Genomic DNA, 23,384 nt, shown 5'->3' on the forward strand with positions numbered 1-23,384 from the left:
AAGTACAGCCCCCTGCTGGAAGTACGCTCATGGAAGGCCAGATTGGGCTCGGCTGTGATGGCTCCTTTGATCAATTTAAACTTCCGGCGCACTCAGCCCCAGCTCACGAAGGTGGGTGCAGGCATTGCCTGTTTAATTGCAAAGAATAGTCACCTTCTGGAGAGGAGAGAATTGGAGAGAGGAAAAATTTTGACCATTGGCACGCCCCCCCCCCCCCTCTCTGAATAACATTGATCAGATTTTCTTTTGACATTCGTCTCTTTGGTTCTTGCTGGAAGGTGCGCTCGTTTGGATGTGTGTCTGCTGTATATGCCAATTCTTGCGGCTTCGTTGCACTAGATAGTAATCAAGTCAAACACCAACATTTAAAATAAAAACAGAAAATAATAGAAACACTCAGCAGTCCAGACAGTATCTGTGGAGAGAGAAACAGAGTTAACGATGAGCTTTTATCAGACAGTGTCAACTTTTAAAGTTTGAGAATGTGTTCTCACTCAGTTCTGGTGCAAGATATGGAGCTGAAAAGGCACCAGTACTAAAATAGGATGACAACAACAACTTGCAATTGTATAGTGCCTTTAACGTGCAAGATGTCCCAAGGCACGTTGCAAGGAATAATGAGAACAAATTATGAAGTCGCTAATCTTGAGGCTGATGTTTTTAGTTCACAATGGCCTTGCTTGATGTTTTTTTAACAGACATTTTACTGCTATTTGCATATTTTTTGCATGACTTCAACCTTGAAGCCTGCAGCTGCCTCTGTCTGCTCTCAGATGAGGCAGAGTTGCTACATCTTTGAGATTTTTTTCAATTGGGGTGGGGGAGGAAGGGAAGGAAGATGAGAAAAATTGGGGTACATGAAGCTGAAAGCAAATGCACTTAAGCTTACTGAACTGCAAGAAATCAGGTGCTGTGTTATGTAAGTTGATTGATTATAGTTACTGGTGTAGCCTAACAAATTGCTCTGAAATCTAGTCCTCGCTCTAGTCCTTTTAGGTTTGAATGGACAAATCCTGGTATAATGGGCAACATCTGTCTGAAATAGATCAGCACATATTTGACCACTGGATTACTAATTGTTATTTTCAGAGATCTATTGTGAACAGAAAACGTACTTGATCTAATTGTGTCCATTTGGCATTAACAGAATAAGGCTTTTAGCTGTTCTGTAGGACAGCTGGTTATTTATTTAGATACACTACATACAGCTGGAAGTTTATTATAATATACAAGTGTCCTAAGGACAGTCATGTCTCAATATGTTAGAATGGTCATGTGTGGTTTGGGGCACAGAGGGGAAGCAGAGAATGGTAATCTTTGGATGATCTGGGGAGGAATGGATTAAATTTTTAATTTTACATGTGCTAAATGTTAGCAAATTCTAGAACATAGATGGTATGCAAAGTACATTATCAAGGCTGACACTCCAGTGTAGTACTGAGGGAGTGCTGCGTTGTTGAAGGTGCAGTCCTCCAAAAAAAAAATAAGGCTCTTTGTTTGTTTGAGGAAGATTTTGAAGATCCCCATGGCACTATTTAGAGGAGTAACACATTTTCTTGTCCTGGCCAAAATTCCTCCCTCAACTAACACGGCTAAAAAAACCAGATCAACAGGTCATTCATCTCATTCCTATTGGTGGGACCTGGCTGTGTACAAAATGGTTGCTGCATTTGCCCACATGACAGTCTCTGTACTTCAGAGTAATTCATCGTGTGAACTGCTTTGAGATGTTTCAAAAGTGTTACAGAAATGCAGGTAATTTTCTTTCCTCCGTAGTTTTCAAGAACGTAAATGGTAAAAATTTTTAGCAAGCTCAAATTATCTCTGTGCCTTTTAAAAAAAAATCCTTGCACAAACTTTGTTATAATACTTGAGATTCCTGCTGGCACATCGGTTGACCTCCATATGTCAGGTGCAAAACCCTAGGGAGAATGATGCCTGTGAATGTATCTCTGTTCAGGGCCATCAGACAAGGGGGTAATCACTGCACAACAGCCCAGCTGCTGGTTGCATTGCTGGGGAGATCCCAGGAAAGGGGCTAAGGTAGGGGTACTTCAACAAGGGAAAACCCACTGGAGTCTTGGAAGGAAGCCAGTAATGTTGATTCATACACGCACAGTACACAGAAAAAAGATTACGGTGTACAGATGTTCTTTTCTTTTCGAGTACTTTCAGGTGTCTATATATTTAAAATTCCAATAACTGTATGTTTTGGGGTACCTGGTTGTGCAATGCATTGCCTTATTATCCTGGGTTTGAATCCACCTTGGATTGGCTGCCCTGGTATTTATGGTGAGTGCAACTCGCTCCTTGTGCCTTTCTATTGGAGTGTAATATCACATAATGCAGCTTCAGTACTTGCTCCAGTGCTTTGATTTTTAAAATTCATCTAATGCTGTCTCAATTGGAGGTTTAAATAAAGCATGCATTAATACTGTTATCTTTATAATGCAGCATGATTCTTATTACTGTCACAGCATCCGTTAAACCGCCAGTTAACAACCTGCAGCCTTCACGTGTGTATATATAGTGCCTTTTTAAAGGAGTTGAATTCTGCATATCTGAACTGTTGTACATTTTGTAACTCAGCAGAGTGCAGCAAGTAAGATGTCTTAAAGCACTTGACAACCAATGGGTTACTTTTGAAATGCAGTCACTGTTATGTAGGCAAATGTAGTAGCCAATTTGTGCACATGAAGGTCCCACAAGCGACAAATGAATGTTACTGGTATTGGTTGAGGGAGGAATGTTAGCCTGGACACTGGAAGAATGTCATCCTCTGCAGATCATGTTGATGATTGCTAGTTTAGGGTTTCTTTCTGAATGAGACTTCTGCACTATCCGTACAGTAGTGATCATTTTCCGTAGTCGTGCCTCATTCACTTTGATCGTTTTAAATTTGGGCATTAAAACCACTGTAATGCATTTGGATCCATTTGACGTTGGGATGTTTCTGGTCAGTAACTTTTTTGTTTTCCTTATCTCCGCAATGTTCTCTGCCATTTGGCTTCCTCCAGCTAGGGTAATAGGACCTACTATCTCACCCTAGGAATAATCAGCATTTTCTTCTAAAGTGGGTGTTTCTTGTCCCTGAAGTGGAATGCTGCCTTTCACCTACTCCTTCCTAGGATTTATGGGGAGGGAGAAGAGAGCAAATTGTCCCAACTTTGCGGCAGGCTAATTTGAGCAATGATGAGACTTTCACTCCATGACTATCTATTAAGATACTGGGTTACCTCAAATCTCTCGAGTTTCCGTGGCGCCTACTTATGCTCTAATTCTGGTGCCTAGAATGCTATCTCCATGTTTACAGCAATGTTAAGATGACCCTGGAAGGTCAAATGCTGAGTAGGAACTGCCTGGCTCATTTGGTAACACTCTTGCCTCTTGGTCAGAAGGTTTGGGTCCAAGCCACACATCAAGGCTTGGGCACGTGGTTTAGGCAGACAATTCAATGCAGTACTCACTGAAGGATTGATTATTGAAGATGCCATCCTTCAGATGAGATTTAAACCAGAGTTCTGTCTGCCTGTTTTGCTTATTCAGTTGGATGTTGAAGATTCCATGACACTGTTCAAAGAAGAGTGGGCATCCTGGCCATCAACCATTTCTCAACTTCTAATGCCACCTAAAAGCCAATTAACTGGACACTCATGGTTCTTTGCAAAACGTAGCTGCATGCAGATGGTTGCCATGTTTAGCTACATAATTAATGGTCACTGTGCTTTAACATTTTATGTCATTTTTTAAATATAATGTTTCAATGTGAAAGGCCATATATAAATGCAAATTTTCTATTAGGTTAATCATTTAAGATACCATTTCCTGTTCTTGTATCCTTGGATCAGATCAGCGCTTAATGGCTCAATGTCTAGCTGTACATATTGCTATTAGTCAAATTTTAGCAAAAATTGTTGGCTGCAACTTTGCTTGTGTTGCCATTAGCACTGTCTCTATTAATAATTCTTCACTTTATAAATAGTTGACAAACCCCTTTACCACTAGATGTCTCTAGCATGCTTTATTTAACAAATTAGTGGCAGATATTTAGGCCTAGCACCTTTTTTTGTTACTTCAGCAAATCAAAGGATATGTATGTTGATATCTCACTTACAGCTTCCCTACCTGACAGACTGACGTCACAAGGGTCCCACTTTATGGATGCTTGTTATTTTAAAAATTGCAGTTCTGGGACGTTGGAGCTTGGCTGCCCAGGCAGTTTAACTTCTACCAAGAGAGAGTCTAACCACCTCCCCTTGACATTCAACGGCATTACCATCGCCGAATCCCCCACCATCAACATCCTGGGGGCCACCATTGACCAGAAACTTAACTGGACCAGCCACATAAATACTGTGGCTACAAGAGCAGATCAGAGGCTGGGTATTCTGTCGAGAGTGACTCACCTCCTGACTCCCCAAAGCCTTGTCAGGAGTGTGATGGAATACTCTCCACTTGCCTGGTTGAGTGCAGCTCCAACACTCAAGAAGCTTGACACCTTCCAGGACAAAGCAGCCCGCTTGATTGGCACCCCATCCACCACCCTAAACATTCACTCTCTTCACCACCGGCGCACCGTGGCTGCAGTGTGTACCATCTACAGGGTGCACTGCAGCAACTCGCCAAGGTTTCTTTGACAACACCTCCCAAACCCACGACCTCTACCACCTAGAAGGACAAGGGCAGCAGGCACATGGGAACAACACCACCTGCACATTCCCCTCCAAGTCACACACCATCCTGACTTGGAAATATATCGCCACTCCTTCTTCGCTGCTGGATCAAAATCCTGGAACTCCCTTCCTAACAGCACTGTGGGAGAACCTTCACCACACGGACTGCAGCGGTTCAAGAAGGCAGCTCACCACCAGCGTCTCAAGGGCAATTAGGGATGGGCAATAAATGCTGGCCTTGCCAGCGACGCCCACATCCCATGAACGAATAAAAAAAAAACTGCTACCAACTAAGAAAAGCCTAATCAAATAGTTGGAGATTGGTTTCTTTTGATTTTCATTTGATACAGCCGTGGTTGTATCCTCATTGTGCACCACCTGTGCTTGGTGGACTTGGTATGTTTTTTGGGAATGCATATGGGGGAGGTGTGTGCAGAATTTGGCATTCATAAGGGTCTCAACAGTTTACAGTACATTTATGGCTATATTGGTGGACCTCTTATAAGCACCATGTTATTATTGTGTAATGCACAATACATTCTGCTGCCACGGTGAGGTTGTCTCTTGTTAAGGCCACCAATTGCTGTTAAGCAAACCTTTGATTGGTACTGCAATCTCTGCATTGCTTTCTCATTTTTTCACCCCCCCCCCCCCCCAAGAACAAATGTGATTTGTAATGTCAGTTCAGAAGTTACAGACATTGTGGCTCCTGTGTCAAATGACTGTCTTGGTCTTTGTTTCATTATACCTTTTTGTTTTGAAGTATGACACTCAAATCTTAGTGTGAATGGCAAGAAATGTGTGCTAGACCTGCAGCTTGTATAATCTCCTGATAGCACAATCAGAGGATGCACTTTTTTCAGGTCATGATGTGGAGATGCCATTGATGGACTGGGGTTGACAAATGTAAGGAATCTTACAACACCAGGTTATAGTCCAACTGTTTTATTTGAAAATCACAAGCTTTCGGAGGCTTTCTCCTTCGTCAGGTGAGCGAGTGTGACCTCGCTCACTCGCTCACCTGACGAAGGAGAAAGCCTCCGAAAGCTTGTGATTTTCAAATAAAACAGTTGGACTATAACCTGGTGTTGTAAGATTCCTTACATTTTTTTCAGGTCAGCAGCACATAAAACACGATGCATTATAATGCTAATATGCAGTTATTTGTCACTTTACAGCTAATTGATAAATACTGGATGAGTTTCTGCAGAGATCAATTAAGAGGATGGAGACAGTGTGGCTCCAGTATGTCGCTGGATAGCTTGACATTCCGTATGACTGCCTTTGTTTCTTTATACATTTTTTCAAATGACAATGAAATTTGTATTAGACTGTGATGGACATCTGAAGCATGACGGACAGGAAATATGTCTATACATAGTTTTTAGAATATCTTAGATAGCTATGTGGCGCAAACCACATGCTGCTGTAGTTGCAAGTTAAGTTCTGTTGATACGTTTTACCATGTTTATCAATATTTTATGCTGATGTTAGTTTCACATTTAAAATTATTGCCTGTCATGTAATTCATTAAAAGGTCCCCCTGTTTGCTCAAGTGAGTTTTTATCAAGTGAGAAGCTAAAATCTCACTGACCGATTTGGTCATCCCAGGTCCAATTCCCAGTCTGTGATAAGTTAGCTTAATCTTGGCCTGGATGATAAGGGAGTTGCAGTTGGCTTCAGCGGCCTTGAGTTAGGGAGGGGATGATCAGCCAGGGTGCCTACCTCTTGATTGATGCCCAGTGACCCCTCACTGGAAGTACACGTGGCTGTCAGATGAGGACTTGATCATGCTTGGCAGTGAAGTAGCCCACAGTCATCTAGGCGTCTGTTTATTTCTTTGCCAAAGCTCTCCCGTGAATAAGGGCCACTTAAGTGAGGTACAGGAGGGTGAGCGGCCCTTGTGGTACCATACCCAGGGAGGGAAGGGAGAGCAAAAATTGATGGGACTATTTTGGGTGGTGAGGAGAGGTACATGGATGCAGCTGTTTTTACTGAATTTTAGAAGGTAATCCCTGGGGTGCTTACAGTAGTTACAGTGTTGGATTTTCAAGAATATATGTAATATTTTGTGTACTGCACACACTTTATAAGTATTGTCACACTTTGGCTCAAAGTGAAACAGCAGCAAATCTGAAGTGGAGAGACATGGAAATCAAATGCAAGGAAAGTAGCTAGAAAAATCTGTGCATTGTGTGTTACATGGAACTATGCCTCTATTATAAAACTGCATGTTCTCTGCCTCTGTGTAATACCGTAGGAGATCTGCTAGTATACTTTAATTTCACAGTTTGCTTGTATTGCAGACCAGTAAGGAGCACAAAGGTTTGTGGAATATACTAAGATCAGATAATGACCAAGCTAGAATGCTTCATCGTAACAGTCCATTTTTGTATTTTGTACTGTATTAGCTGTGAAGTACTTTGGGACACCCTGAGGTTGTGAAAGATGCTATATAAATGCAAGGCCGCCCTTGTGCTTTTTCGTAGTCCAGTTGGCCTGTAAGCCTGGTGTTTAATGCCAACACGATTGGACAGTGAAACCATGCTAGAATTCTTAGGCTCTGGTGGGGTCACTGGGAATGGCTGTTTGTTATGAAAGAAGATGGAATATTCATGTTGAGTTTTACATAGAAATTACAACACAGAAACAATCTGTTTGGCCCAACCTAGTCCATGTTGGTATTTATCCACCACATGAGCAGTCACCTAATCCCATGTACCCACTCTGTTCCCATATCCCTTTATTTCTTGGTTGTTCAGATTTAAGGTTTACTCACCAATGAGGCAACAGCACTAAGAACAGACTGTTGAATCCTCCTCAAACACTGAATTCAAACAGGACAAATCAGCTCGCACAAATAGGCAACTAAGTTGCATAGGCTTTAAGGGCTAGATGGTATGATGGGGAAGTGGTCATGTGACCTGTGGGCCATAGTTTTCATACCCCTGTTGAAGGGTATTCAGGTAAATTGTTGAATTTTGACAGAAATTTGGATTCTGTGCTTGACAAAGAGCTGCAAATCAGCAAACATTGTAAAGGAATCAATTCATTGATTTTTTTTTTAAAAGCATGAATGAGTACATTTGTTCTACAGTTCTTGACTGTACAGGAAAATTTTGTTACGCCTGTATTCAAAGGCTCAAATTGCATCACGCGCAGTGAAGTGAGTTCAAAGATTATTTTTAGTGAGCTGCCTCTAAAAACGGTTACTAATAACTTGGTGGAGCCATGTGTTTGTGTGTACATGTGCGGATAGGGGTCATTGGCTATCACAAACTTACCATTGTTTGAATAGTCAACTTGTCTTATGAAAATACTCAAATCTTAAGCCTAAATATCTTAAAATTGTATAAATTTTAAATTGGAACATTTGTTGAAAGCCACAGTTCTTGATCTGAAATTGTCATATAAAACAATGGTTAGAACTGAACCTCTAAAGAGAAAAAACATGATGTTAAAGTCAGCTATTAATGTAGGCACAGATTTTGGATCTTGGTTCCAGTTGTAGTTAAACTATAATTACTTTTATCTTTTAAAGCTAGAAGATTGCGAGGTAAGTTATTGTGTACCGGAGCTGGTTTGGCAATTTTCTTGGGTCATTTGACACACACATTGAGTTGGGCCTGTGACTTGCTGCCAGTGAGAAGCAGTCTGCAGAATATTTTAAGTATTTAGCCCCTGTAAATGTACCTGGATTAAACTAAGTGACAGACATGGCAGTGATAGTCTGAGGTGCAACATTTAGAGGAAGTGTCCTTATTCAATTACCTTGCCCGGTCTCCTTTTTTAAAAGAAAATAATTTTGTCTTTGTCCTCTTCCAGTGGTTAAGTAGTGGCTTTGTGAATTTTCCATTTTCTTCCTCATTCATTTATTCACTTAGAGGATGAGAAAAACCTAACTAGAGGTAGATTATATCAATAAATGATTTCAAGCTGTGTGTTTTTGGGGAAGAGAAGGGATTGAGGAATGTGGTTAACTGTGGATTAGCTATGAAAAAGGAGCAGGCTTGTTGTGCCTGATGATCTATCTCAAGTCTTTATTGCTTTGTTAATGACTCCAGCAATGCTGTTGGGTCAATATTATTGAAGGTTCTAAATATAAATTATGTACACCAAATCAGTTTTTCTGATGACCTCTTTCTCTTCCTACCCCAACTCTTCCCAATTATGCACTTTTCCAAACCTTCCCTCCCCTCCCCACTAAAGTATATGCACTTTCTACCTCCTTTCACCAACAAAAAAATAATTTTGAACTTTTGTTAGGCAAGAGTATTAAGGGTTATGGAACCAAGGAGGATAGAAGGAGTTAAGATACAGATCAGCCATGATCTAATTGAATGGTGGAACAGGCTCGAGGTTCTGAATGGCCTACACCTGTTCCTATGTTCAAATAGAAAAGTTGTCTGGACGCGTCTTCTCCCTGGAGTTGCTGAGTGATGGCTCTATGCAACCAAGCCATGTCCCTTCAAGTTCACCAGGTTGAGCTGACCCGACTGCCATGCCCTACCTGTTTAAAATAACACACACGTACTTTTTCAGCCCTCCCCCACTTGAGTGGTGGGCATACTTGTATAACCTTCAAATATGTGAATTAAACTGGATTTGCATATGCAGATTACGTTAATTACAAGACGCTTACTGTAGCTCAAAGCAAATGCTTAACAGAAACCGGAGGGTATATTGGTTGTGTTTAATTCGACCCAATTTGAATATGTAGATCAGGCTAATTACAAAATAGGCTCTGTTCTCCCAACCATCCGCTGGAGGAAGTGCCTCTGATGTCTTAAAAGCTGCTAAACAGCAAAATGCTATGGGGCCGTTATGCTTTTCTGAAAAAAATTTGTAATTTAAAAAAAAGTACTTGAGGTATGTTCCATAAAAGGATAAATTTGCATATAGATGAACGCATTGAGGGCTCCAAATTTTTCCAAAAGGAAAGATTTTATCGGTGGATGTTAAATGGCCTGCAGTGAAACAAACTGGAGGGATTGTATATTAATTAAAGTCTGCTCACACATGTCCTTGCTCTTCCTTACTGGCCACTGATGGATTTCAGCTGTGCATTGTGCAAGCAGATTAAATGTTGCTGACAGTGATTGATAGCTGGACTAAACTCTTAATTTGCTGATCAGTCAAATGAGGAACTGGATTAGATTTTTCTCTTAATGACTTTTAAGGATTTAAAGACTGAGGAAATGACACAAAATGATCCCTTGCAGCTCAAGTTCTTAATCGTGAACTTACAAAGTATTCAAACTTTGCCCCTGTGCAAAAACAGTTTACAGATCTTAAAAAGTATGGAATTTATCATTTTGAAAAAAAATACAAAACATAGCTCTGTAGAAAAGTTCCAAAGAGGAGTGACTTGCATACCAACCTGGCTAAAGCAGGGTTTAAACCCAGTTATTTGTAAAATAGGGGCCAATTTGTACACCCAGATTTGACAATCAACCCTAAATCTAAACCAAAGGTGACTAATCCAAAATACGCTAACAGCTTTTTGGATTCTTAAATTGTAAATGGTATTTTTATGACATTTTTTTGACCACGATGGAAGCCTGGCACAATACCAAAATTTCAATACGTGCTAATGTGTAGCAAGTTCATTGCTTAGAAATAAGGAATCAAGCTGTATTGGCCACCCACCTGTAATTGACTCCGTTCTCCCGATGGGGTGCTGTGTAAATATAGATTGTCATTGACCCTGAAAGGAGTTTGAGGGTGTACAGGAAATGTTTTTGATCTACTTAAGAGGACAGCATTTAAATCTGTAACTATGCAATAAAAGATGCAGAGAGAATTTGGGTGTGGGAGAATTGGGAGCAAAATTGGCTATCTTTTTCCAGCAGTTAACAGGATAAAACATTCATCCTGTTCCTAAATCTGTCACTTAGTTTAATCCAGGTACATTTACTTCCAATATTCTGCAGTCTGCTTCTCACTGGCAGCAAATAGCAGGCTCAACTCAATTTGTGTGTCAAATGACCCCAACCATGGACTTTAATCATCAGTCTTTTTTTTAAATTCAAACGTCTCTCCAAGCACCCCTCCAAAATGTAACAAACCTAATCTAATTTTATTACTGTGCTGTATACATGCTGATGGAGAAAAGAACATTTAAGGACATGCTTTAATCTTCCAAGTTTAGTATTCATGAATCTTGCATTTTATTCAATTTGGGTACTGTATTGTAATCTAAGGAAGACCGTTGTATATTAATCTGACATTCCAAATTTACCTCACTCGTACTTGGGAGTTTAGTGATCTCAATAATACTTCAAATTGTGATGGGATATTTTGAAATTGGGCTTCACATCGCTAATCCGTGGATGAGCTTGCTACACTCGAGACGGATTTCCTGACTATTCTGGGAGCTGTGTCGCAGCAGCTACAGGAGTTGCCGAGGCAATCCATAACAGCACGACAGATGGCACTGAATTGTAATTCAACATTCAGCTTCATTTTGATTGTTTTATTTGAGTTTAATTGAGACCTGGAGTTTAGGAGAGGCAGGAAAGAAGAAGGAAACCTCTGACTTCTGGTGGGGAGACAATAATGATTGGTGCATTCTCATGCATGTTTTCAAATCCCTCCATGGCCTCGCCCCCCCTCCCTATCTCTGTAACCTCCTCCAGCCCTTCAACCCTCCAATTTCTCTGCACTCCTCCAATTCTTGCCTCTTGCACATCCCTGATTTTCATCACTCCACCATTGGCGGTAGTGTCTTCAGCTGCCTAGGCCCTAAGCTCTGGAATTCCCCCCGAACTTCTCCACCTCTCTCCTTTTAAGACACTCCTTAAAACCTACCCCTTTCCCTGACCTAATAACTCCTTATGTGGCTCAGTGTCAATTTTTGTCTAATTATGCTCCCGTGAAGCGCCTTGGGATGTTTTACTATGTTATAGGCGCAATATAAATACAAGTTGTTGTTGTAAAATAAAAGGTTTTGAGAGAAGGCCAGGTGAACTCGTATTAAAATCTATACAATCAGGCAGAAGGCAAACCACTTATTATAGCGAGACACACTAGGGTCGGCAGCGTGGTGTACAAACTTATTTTTTGTCTCCATGCATCGAGGGAACCACTATATCCTAATATCCACACGAGGAAGGCTATCTGCACCAGTCTTTGCACATGAGCTGTTGAACTAGTCTCCAGTGAGGTTTTCTTCAGATTGGGTGTTTTGCTGTAAAGCCTCTCCTGGTAGACTTTGTCACCTCGGCCTTAATGTCTAACTCCCTCCCTAAAAACCCTTGGCTTGCTGCCTTTCTCCACCTTGAAAAGCCTTCTCAAAAACGTACCTCCTGCACCATGCCGTTGATTTAATTCTTCTGCTGTTGCTCGCTCTCCTCTGTGAAGCATCATGGAATCTGTGCTACATTAAAAGTATTTCATAAATGCAAGTTGTAGTTGTACCTATTGTCATAGTCTCCCGAAGTACTTTTGTTTCTCCACCCTCAGTGCCCCTTCCTGGGAACATTTTAAGTAGCTGGCTTAAACAGGTACTTTCTCCCCTTTCCTCATCAGTTTTCCAATGAAAAATTATATCAGGAGTGAATGACTAAGTCCAGTTGTCAGGTAAGAGTGCACAGATTAGAATATCTGCACTCGTTCACGATACCTGGAGCACTCGGGCATTAAATACTAACTTTTTCAGTTTGTGTGCTGAGTTATGCACTCCAGATAAATGCAAATATATTATACATTAGATTTTCACAGGCAAATGTGCCCACCTTGACATGAGGTCTCTAGCTTTGAGCTGTCTGTCCTCATTACTCCTTTTAGTTCAGTCCTGAAAGTGATCGTTGATCCGGGTCTTGGTGTCTGAGTGAGTGGCTTAAAACTTTCAATGCTCTCCAGAGGCAGGAAGAGCTATTCACAGACTCAACTTACAGTACAGTCCCTATTCATTCTACTGTATTCATGTAGCATGCAGAAAATTTGGATCCCAATTCCTTAAAACAAATCTCCATTGGTTTAGGAAATCTGAACCTGAGTGAATACTATTTAGTGTTGGGATTTACCAAACTGTCATCTCCAGAGAAGAAATGACCTCATCCGCGGAATATGCCCTTGTGTTTGTGTTCACAGATCATTATGACGGGCTGTGTATTGCAGGACAGGAATCTTGGAGCAAGTTCAATTTCTTTTTTGCTGAATGTCTGGATTTTGGTCAGCTGGAGAAAGCCTTTGGGGGAGACATTTGTATACATGCAGTCAACAGTACACAGTGAAGAATGTTAACATCCAGTTCTTTCCTCCCTTCGGGATGAAGCATTTCAACCTATAAGTTGTTTGAGATTTTTTATTGTAAGGTTTATTGAGGCATTTTTTTTTTAAAAAAAAGCAATTTAAAAATGACAAGTCTTCCTAAAATGGCAGTCATGCTACCTGATGGCTCCCAGCAGCTGTTGTACTTGATTTCAAACTGTAATTGCAAAACAGCCAGAGACGTTTTTAATGGTGCATCTTTAGTGACTGTTTCTGGGCCTGCTCCACTCAAACCCAGGACCGTGCATAATAGTCAAAATGTAGTATGCTACTAATAAGGTGAAGCTGGTTATTGTCTATTACATTAGCAATATTTTGCTTGAGTGGGAGAAAATTGAGTGTGAAATGAATACGTAGAACTAAAAGAAGGAAAGACTTGCATTTATACAGTGTCTTTCATGAACTCGAGACCCCCATAATGCTTTACAACCAATGAAGTACTTTTGAAGTGTAGTCACTGTTGTAATGTAGAAAACATGGCAGCAAATTTGTACACAGCAAGCTCCCACAAACAGCAATGAAATAAATGACCAGATCACCTGTTTTAGGTGTTGGTTGAGAGTTTAATGTTGGCCAGTTCACTGGGAGAACTCCTCTGCTCCTCTTCGAATAGTGCCAGGGGATCTTTTACGGCTGGATCTCTGTCTAACGCCTCATCTGAAACTCTACCAAGTCTACAGATGTTGAAATTCTTTGAATCTTCAGTACTGTAATGCATCTTAAATCCTTTTGTTGAGTTGGCAATAACCATGAAATACTGTTCTGGAATTTCATTTACTGAACAATATCTTGCTGAACTACTTTGATATTGCAACAGAGCAAAGCTGCATGCAAGTGCACAAGGTTTAGGTCTGTTAAATACCAGAGCTACTGGCCTCAAAAGTCAACTCAAAGGCATTTGTGTCTCTAGGTCTCCAAAGGTAGTTGAGCCAAGTAATAACTGCATCACCTACAATACACTGTGTCTCTTGTCAACTGGAGTTACCAGCTTGACACTAATGTCATCAATGTGGAGCTTTTATTGGTACTTTAATTATAACTTCAGAATGGAATGGTTTGGAAATTTTGAGGGGGGTGGAAAGAGAAAACTTTAGAATCAATAGGGAAGGTGTACTATTGCAATACATGGATTTAATTTGCAGTCTCAAAATGTTTCCTGAGTGTTGGAAATTGTTCAGTGGTTCAGCTGAGGCCTTGATTGTTTGTAAAGTTTAAACAAGCAAAATGGGTTTCTACAGATGCTTGTGACAGAGCAGCTTCTATCCTTCAAACAATGTGTAGTAGATATTCAGTTTCTTTTTGTTCCTCCAGAGCAGAGGATGTTGGTGTGAGCCTCTTTGTCAAACACAGAACTCGTTAAGTAACTGTCTTCTCTCGTATTGTATGGGTGTAAATTTAAATAGGAACATTTCCTCAGAGTTTCTGAAAACTGTCGAGAGAGGCGAGGCTTTATTGCTTCTCATCCTCGTTGAGACTGGAGAGTGCCAGCCTTTATAAATAAATCTTTTCCAAAAAAAAGAGCAATTGCTCTGTCATTTATGTGTATTAATTTTCTTACTGAGTTTGCAGTTATTTATGTGTTCCTGAGCCAGCTGGAATTGAACTGAGCCAATGAAAAAAAACTAGATGCTAGCTCTGTAAAGGCCATAGAGGGAAACGTCCGTCCATATGTCAACCTCGCTTGTGACTAGGAAATGACTGATTTGAAATGGTCGTTAAGCAGAAACTGCTAGGGGAGGGGGCCAGTTGGAATGGAGCAAAGGGGAGAAGGGAACTTTTTAAACTTGTCACAATGTTGTATCCAGGGAAATGCTGATTCAAGCAAGCTGGACTTCACTAATGCAGTTACAGTGGGCGTACAGTCTGCAGCCTTCCCACTTGGCAACTGTACAGCATTTGAGGAATTCAAGGGCAAGAAACCATAACTAATGACTATAAAGCCCATGTGACCACAGCAAAAGCAGCATGTTATCACTTGGAGTGCAAAAGCGTTTGCCAGAGTTCAGGGCTGATCTTGATTTGTCTTTGTTTCAATGTTCCATACAAAGTCTTGGCTGTGGGTAAGCTCGCACTTCTCATCAGATAACCATGCAATTGTTTTTAAAGCAGCACTCTAGGCATCAAAAAAAACTCTACAGTATAATGAAACGCTGGAGGAAATACACTATCCCAAGATCAACTGACCTTCCTTCCTCCCCTCCCTCACTGTCCTTTGTGTTCGTTCTGTCTATCTGTCTGTCTGTCTTTCTCCCCCCCCCCCCCCCCCCCCCAAATCAGTCTGTATGTTTGCCTCTTCATTCTGTTTTTTTTTAGGGTAGGGGTTGAAGGCAGGAGAAATAATTGAGGAACAGCCTCCATCAGGTTTTATTTGCTAATTTTCTTTCCCCTTCTTTCTCTCTTCTGCTGAAGCTGCTTTTTTTTTGGTGGGGGGGGGGGGGGGAGGTGGTGGTGGTGGTGGGGTGGCACAGTTCTACAGGTGTCAGCAGCCCTCTGGCACCTTGCCCAAGTGGCTATTCTTCATCTGAGAGCCTGGACTGTGTATGTCACGAGGTTATCCGACTGTGGAGGCATCACTGCCAAATCCAGTCTTGTCCACACCCAATGCCTCTACTAGAGCAATTTACAGTGAGGGTCAGGAGTGGGAGCCCTGTATGTTCCTGGGCTGTTACGGCCAAATTTACCACCCTGGCTGAGATCAAACAGATCAGCTCCTCAGCACAGACCAGTAGTCAGGACCTTCTGGTCTGTATGGTTTAGCACCACACCAAGGCAGAGCATTTATCCAGTTGGCTATTGGTTTGCGGGGGGAGGTGGGAAAGGGGAGTCAGTTTACTGCAGAGCCATCAGCATCTCATTTGTTCTTGACAGTGATAGCTGTTTTGAGTTAACATTTGGAATCACTAAAACTTGCTATTGGATGAATCTATCTTTGAATTATTTATCTAGGGTTAGATAAGATATCTGGTGAACAAATATGTGTGCGTTGCTGATTAATAATCCACAGCTTGTTGCCCTTCATAGGGACTACAGAATGCTTTTATTTGCCCAATGCCATTTGTTCAAGGTGGAGTGTTTACTTGTTTAATACACAGACTGGTAAGGAGGGCCAGACTGCACTTCCAGAGCAGGAAGAACTAAAGGCTTTAACCCTTGCCAAGATGGTCTGTAACCTGGCTCTCCAAACAGCACTGGCAGTGAGCTCATTGCATCTGCATTTCACTGCTGACCCTTAAGCAAGTGATTAATTTTAATAGAAACATAAACATAGAAAATAGGAGCAGGAGTAGGCCATTCGGCCCTTGGGGCCTGCTCCACCATTCAAAATGATCATGGCTGATCATCTAACTCAGTACCCTCAATAGTGGAGCAAGGGAGCTAAAATGCTGCTTAATTTGTGAAAGTATTTGGTTTAAAACTTGTGCAAAGCCTAGAAACGGTGTATCTGTGACTTCTGTAGGAATGATGATATAATGGGGTGTGTTCTGTCCCTTTTAGAATTATAAATTAAGCAGTTCCCAAACTAGAATCTTACAATGTTCTGGTGCCGAAAGAGGCCATTCGGCCCACCAAATCTGCATCGGTGTTTTTTCCACACGAGCCACCTAGTCTAGTCCCTCTCTCCTTGTTCCACATACCCTTTAATCTTTTTCAAACAACTATCTAATTCCCTTTTTAAAGAAATTATGGACTCTGCTTCAACAATGGTTTGTGGTTGAGAATTTCACATTCTAACTCTTTGTAAAGATTTTATTCCCAATCTCCCCTTTAACTCTTTTTTGTGATTATCTTAAATTTGTATCCTCCCATTACCATCTTGCCAACCAGTGAAAACAATCTATCACTATTTGTTATATCCTAATCCATCATAATCTTCTACACCTCCATCAAGTCATCTCTTAACTTCAGCTCCAGGCGGGGTGGGGGGGAGGAAACCCTAACTTCTGCATTTTTCTTCTTAACTGTATCTCTGATTAAATGCTAATGAAGCAATTCTGTACCTTTTTCTATTTTTTCTATCCTATAGCAAAATGGGTGATATTTGACCTATTTAATAAAGTTGCACTGGTAGATGTAAACTATCTTTATTATAGCATCTTAGAAAATATTTTGTATGTTTCACCCTTCCATCTGCATTTAATGACTAAAATGTTTTAACGTCCAATGCAGACAAACTACATTGCTATGCAGAGCATGTGGAGTTACGTAACATCAGCACATTTCCATATACTGACTGTGTATTGTTCTTGTGCCTGTAGGACTACGATGATGGAATTCCGTGGTCAGAAGAGAGAGTCGTCCGGAAGGTCCTATACTTGTCGTTGAAGGAATTCAAGAACTCGCAGAAGCGACAGTATGGTGATATCAATGGAAGCAGCGATGACAAAACACATGGGAAAGATTTGAATGGTAAGTGATTAAAGACACTGGCAGACATCACTGCAGGTTAAATTACTCTTAGTACTGCCTGTTTAATGAAATTCAAACAAAATTCCTTGAGTTCCAGCCAAGTTGGCAAATCTGCATCCAGGATGACACCAGAAGAGTCTGAAAAACTGGCTGCAGGTTTGATTTTGTTTTTTCGTTCTTTTTTCGGATTGTAGCACAATTTTTATTAAAAAAAAGCCAGCTTCCAAGTAGCCCCAGCAAGCTTTCACTTTTAGTTCACTTCACTTGAGCTCTTTGAGGTGGAATGAACTGTTTCTAGAAGGTTCATATGGTTCTCAAAATGCCAAGGTTAAAATTAATTGTAATTGAGCTGGAATTAGACTGACTACATTCATCGTTGCTGGGCTAGCTGACGTGCTCCACAAAACATTGCTCCCACCCGCCTCATCTCGGATAATAACACAGGTTAAGAGCTCCAGCGTAGGCAGTGAAAGCAAAAAAGAGAGTGAACTACAGTAGGAACAGCTGACTTCTGCTCCCTTGACCAAGAAATTGTTAGAATGCAAATATCAAAGGGAAGGAGAGGCAATGTTGGTCTTCGTATCTTTCTTCTTCCTACCTGCCTCTCCCCCCCCGCCCCCGCCCCCCCCCACCGAAAAAACAATAACGTATAGTTATCTCCTTTTTAACCTTATAACACCAAACTTTCACTTTTCCAGTGGTGATATTTTGGTAGCTCGGGGCTGCTTTTCTACTGTGAATTTTTATGCTCTGATGTCAGGGATAACCTATTAGATCCAAGTTATATATGCAAATGAGTTTAATTGGCAAGCGAGTTCCCTATAAACTTAAAGGTACCAAGATTTTGAAACTTGGGAGTGTTTCAGCATCGGCCTATCGTTAGGGATTGATATGTACTATAGTACAGAAACAAGTCCTCAATCTTGTATAGACCACATCTTTGCCGATCACTGTCAATCGGGAGGGATCTGGTTTCAATATGTATAGTAAAAGCAAAATGTTAGAAGTGCTGTTCTGAGAGAGGGTGGATGCTTTAGGCGACTTTAGGGCAGAGCACAAGAAGATTTACTTTGCATCTTCACATTGTGAGGCATCATAGAACCAAAGAGGTTTACAGCACAGGAGGAGGCCATTTGGTCCATTGTGTCTGTGCCAACTCTTTGCTAGAGCAATCCAAGACTAGTCTTTCACTGTACTCCTTTTAACTTTCTCTGCTTAAAAATGTATCTAGTTTTCCCCTTTTTAAAAAATGCAATAGTTGCTGCCATTCCGTGTGCAAAGCATTCCACGCTCCAACGACTTTCTGCGTAAAGTAATTTCTCCCTATTCCTCTCGTTCTGTGACCATTTTAAAATTGATGACCCCTAGTCACGGATTCTCCATCCAGAAGAAATAGTCTTTCCCTATTCACTATATCAAAATCCTTCATACTTGTAAAAAAAAAACCCTATTAACCTTCTCTGCTCCAGTGGAAATAACCCCAGTATCCCCTCATAACTATAGTTTCCCATCCTTGGCATCCGCCTCTCGCTCTCGCTCTTGTTCTCTCCCTTTTTCTTTTTGAATCTTTCCATTCAGTGTTTATATTCCCATTCCTTTGATTTCCTCCCGAAATATATTACCTCACACTTATCCACATTAAATTGAATCTGCCACCTGTCTGTCCATTCCACTAACCTGTCTACGTCTTGAAGTCTTTTACAGTCCTCCTCCCCATTTGCTAAATCCTCTACTTTTGTGTTGTAGGCAAATTTCAGATTGCGCCCTCTATGCCCAAGTTCAAATCATCTGTATATATCGAGAACAAATATGGACCCAGCACTGACCTCGGGATACACCACTTACAGCCCTAGTCCAATCTGAGCGACAACTATTTACCCAAACTCTTTGTTTCCTGTCTGTCAACCGACTTTCTATCCATGCTGCTACATTTTCTCTTGTACCATATGCCTGAGTTTTCTAACAATCCTCTTGTGAAACACTTCTTGAATGCCTTCCACAAATCTACAAGCACTACATCGACTGCATTCCCTTTATCCAATCAAGGACTGCTCAGCGGTGAGAGGGAGACTAATTGTGGAGGACGAAGGCGCGAGTAAATAAATATTTTGCACTGGTTTTTACTAATGATAGTGGAAGTGAGAATGCAGATGTACTAAAGGAGGATATGGAACAACCGTTTTAAAAAAAAACTCATTAAATTTGTCACGTGGCTTGCCTTTAATAAATCCATAATGACTGTCCTTGATTGACCCATGCATTTCTAAATGCTCACTAAATTTAATGTCAAATTATGGATTACAAGAGCTTGCCCACAACTGATAGACTATCTAGTCTGTAGTTAACTGCTTATCATCCTCTTCCCTATTTGAGCAAAGATGTTACTTTGGCTACTGTCAAGTCTCCTGGCATAACTTGCATATTTTGAAGATTAAAAAATTGTGGCCAGAGCTTCTGCTATCCTCTAACTTTGAACAGGCTGGGGTGTATGCTATCTGGGCTGGTGACTTGTGCATTGAGTTCTGCTAAATGTTTTTTTTAGAGCCCAGTCCTTTTCTGCAGTTACCTCCTAACATTTGTTCCATATCCTCCTTTAGTACATCTGCATTCTCACTTCCACTATCATTTGTAAAAACCAGTGCAAAATATTTATTTACTATCGCCTTTGTTCTCCATAATTAGACTCTCTCTTTCACCGCTGAGCAGTCCTACCATTTCTTTAACTATTCTTTTACTGTCCTATGTAACACGTTTCCTCTGACCTACTATGAGCAGCACCATGAGTGACATAAAAAAATAAATTTTTTACATAGGAACAGGAGTTGGCCATTCAGCCCCTCGAGCCTGTTCCACCGTTAAATTAGATCATGGCTTATGTGTATCTTAACTCCATCTACCCGCTTTGGTTCGGAAACCCTGAATACCCTTTCCCAACAAAAATCTATCAATCTTGGTTTTGAAATTTTCAATTAGCCCCCCAGCCTCAACAGCTTTTTGGGGGAGAAAGTTCCAGATTTCCACAACCCTTTTGTGTGAAGAAGTGCTTTCTGACATCATACCTGAACATCCGAGCTCTAATGTTAAGGTTATGCCTCCTTGTTCTGGACTCCCCACCAGAGGAAATAGTTTCTCTCTATCGACCCTACCAACTCCTTTAATCATCTTAAATACCTCAATTAGATCATCCCATAATCTTCTATACTCAAAGGAATACAAGCCTAGTCTATGCAGTACGTTCTGTATATGTACAAAAAAAACTTTCACAAGGCTCGTCTCAGTGCAAACCCTTGTTTAACATGAGTATGGATTGGAGAATCTGGTTTGGAGGCCGACGTGCCCAATTTGCTTCGCTCATTATTGTCACGTCATTGCTGTAAAATCAGGATCACTGCGAACTGGGCACATGAATCTCCATACTTGCTTCTTTGATCAATGCTCTCGTCAGTAAAGCTCCATACCATGAGAGGGGCCTCTATGGTGCAACGCCCCAGACATCGCACTTTGTTACAGATGCAAAATACCTTTCATTCTCTTCTAGTAAAGTTATTTTATCCTCGGTTCTTCCCACTTGGAGCCTGGAATTTGCAAGTAACATACTGATCCATAATTTACCTCCGGAATTTGTACTTCGCTATGACCTTAAAGATTAGTAACATCAAAACCATGCTCCAGATCTCATGACATCTGAGCAACGCCACAGGAGATCTGCTAATATGAGTCCAACGAGATAAGAATTCCATATTTGTCGCAAGCTCCATTTTAAAAAAAGGAAAGTAACTTGCATAGTTGTGACTGCATAGCTGACATCAGGTGCTATGAAGAGAATACTTGGCATTGAGAATTGGCGTGTGCATTGGTGATCAAAGAGAAATGTAACTTGCTTGGAAACTTTGACGCTGGCAAATGATTTTTTCTGAAACTGCAACCTTAAAAGAGCTATATTATCCAATTCAGTTCTAAGTTTTAAAAAAATCTTTAAAAAAAAATCCTTGCTTTTTTTTGAATTTCACAATTGCCATATTGAAATCAGTGATTAACATAAATGGCCCCAGTCCGTTTGTCAATGGGTAGAACTATAATTGCAATTCTTTCATCCTTCAGAGGTGTAGCTGTAACCTGTTTCAGCCTGTTGCAACAAACAGCAGTACCATTTCCTCTCACTAACTATGAATAATGCCATAGGAGATTGACTAGTAGTTTTAAACCTGGGGATATGGTACCTGTGATGATTCTGTCCTAAAGTGAAAAATATAACCATGTCCAGGCCAGAGAAGATTTGTGTTGCACCCACTAAATGTTTGGCTTCGTACCATAAAATGGTCTGACTTTATGGGGTGAATGGCTTGCAGCTGTAATTAGACTTCAACTTTTTCTTGACCTGAACTGCACCAGGCAGTAAATTACCAGGGAGACACAGAGATCTGTTTGAAGGAGGGAAATAGGTAAAGCAAATGACAAAACCCTGGGAAAATGTACTGTACAGTGGGAGGAGGTAGACGTGCCAATCAGTTTACAACAGCTCAGGTGGATGGTGAGTACAGTGTAAAAGTCAGTAATGCAATGGAGAGGTTTAAGGAGAGGCAAAAACAACCAGAAGAGACCTACTTTGCTAATTTTTCTTCAGTAAAAAGATAATGCGAGGAGATGGCAAGGAGGAAGGAAATGGCAGTGTAATTAGGGTTTCTGATTTTTAGTTACTTGAAAGCGTTAATGGTCTATGGAGACATCATAGTGACTAAACTCAGCTTTATAGACTGCAAAGTAGAACATTTAGACAAAGAGCATAATCTTTGATTTCATAAATCTGCCTAAGTTGTGAGAGGGAGTTGAAGTGGTTTGTTGTCCTGAATTGTGAGGTTGGTACTTTACGAAATAGATTTAAGCTCAAGTACACAAAAACAAATGCATCAAATGATCCCTTCACTGAGTGGCATTCAGATGCATTACCTGTAATGGCAGAAATCTATACAATTCACACGTGACTCCTGTTTTCCTTCTCTGAAATGTAAGATGGCTCTTCCATTTCTTAAGTTTTTAAACAAATGTTTTTTAAACAACACAATTACATACCTGTGCAGAAAGATACTTCAGTTGTTTTGCTGTGGTACCACATATAAACCAATGGACTTGGAGGGACATAACATACTTGTGACACAAGACACTTTTAAGTTGGGGTCCGGGGGTGCAACTCTCAAATGGAGACCTGCGACTTGCGAGCATGTTTGTCCGCTTTTTAGCTTTCTTCCTGTAGCTACACTAAATCAAGTTCTGTTGGAAGCTGGTGACCCGCAATTGATGGCTGCTTGTGAGACCCGTGAAAATCTGGATTTCTGATATCTTTGAGGTCATGGAGATCCCCTGCTTTATATTGAGTGTAGTCGATGGTGGGAAGTACCTTACACCAAAATGTCGTTGAGTTGGTCATGTGTTCCGTGGTCATATCTACTCCATGCGTATATGGAATGGGACCTGTGTGGTATCCTCTTAATCCTAGGTAAAATTCAAAGCTTGGTCAGAGAATATTCCCTTGCTTTTGGAGGGTGCTTTTCTGCTCACTCCTCACCCAGGCACAATACTTTCTAACTTAAGTGCAAACATAATGGAATTGTGTGGTTTAGTTGCCACAATCCATGCATTAGCTAGAATTTTACAATTTACAATTTCCATACGGAAGTAATTGTAATTTTGTAGGATCTGTGAGCTACCAGAATTAAATTTAAAAAGTAAACTGGAAATAGGTAGGAGAAATTGCAGTTCTCCCTAAGCAGCCATTGAACTCGGACAATCTGCCAATCACTGGCATCCAGAGTTTCCTTCATTCCTTATGCACTGGAAGAGGTGCTATTGCAAAATGTGTCATTTGCTTGTTTCAGGGCTTTAGAGTTGGGCGGTGAACACATTGGGAGCAATTCCAGAGTTTGGAATAGGACAAGGGGTGGGGGGAGGGAACAAAATCAATAACCAAAGAAATTGAGGGGATGGAATGCACATCCCCATCTCTTTTTCTCCACCCCCCCCCCGCACCCACCC

General features: G+C 40.9%; 1 protein-coding gene across 1 annotated transcript in view; it reads left to right on the forward strand.

Moving 5' to 3' along the window:
* The window catches only part of jarid2b (jumonji and AT-rich interaction domain containing 2b), a 339,245-nt gene that overhangs the window by 136,218 nt on the left and 179,643 nt on the right, over positions 1–23,384 (forward strand). The window contains exon 2 of the mRNA XM_068001688.1: positions 17,204–17,354. Coding sequence (XP_067857789.1) covers positions 17,204–17,354 — 151 coding nt within the window. The remainder of the gene's footprint in view (positions 1–17,203; positions 17,355–23,384) is intronic.

Source organism: Heptranchias perlo, chromosome 2 (genome assembly GCF_035084215.1).
Source record: "Heptranchias perlo isolate sHepPer1 chromosome 2, sHepPer1.hap1, whole genome shotgun sequence".
Classification (NCBI taxonomy): domain Eukaryota; kingdom Metazoa; phylum Chordata; class Chondrichthyes; order Hexanchiformes; family Hexanchidae; genus Heptranchias; species Heptranchias perlo.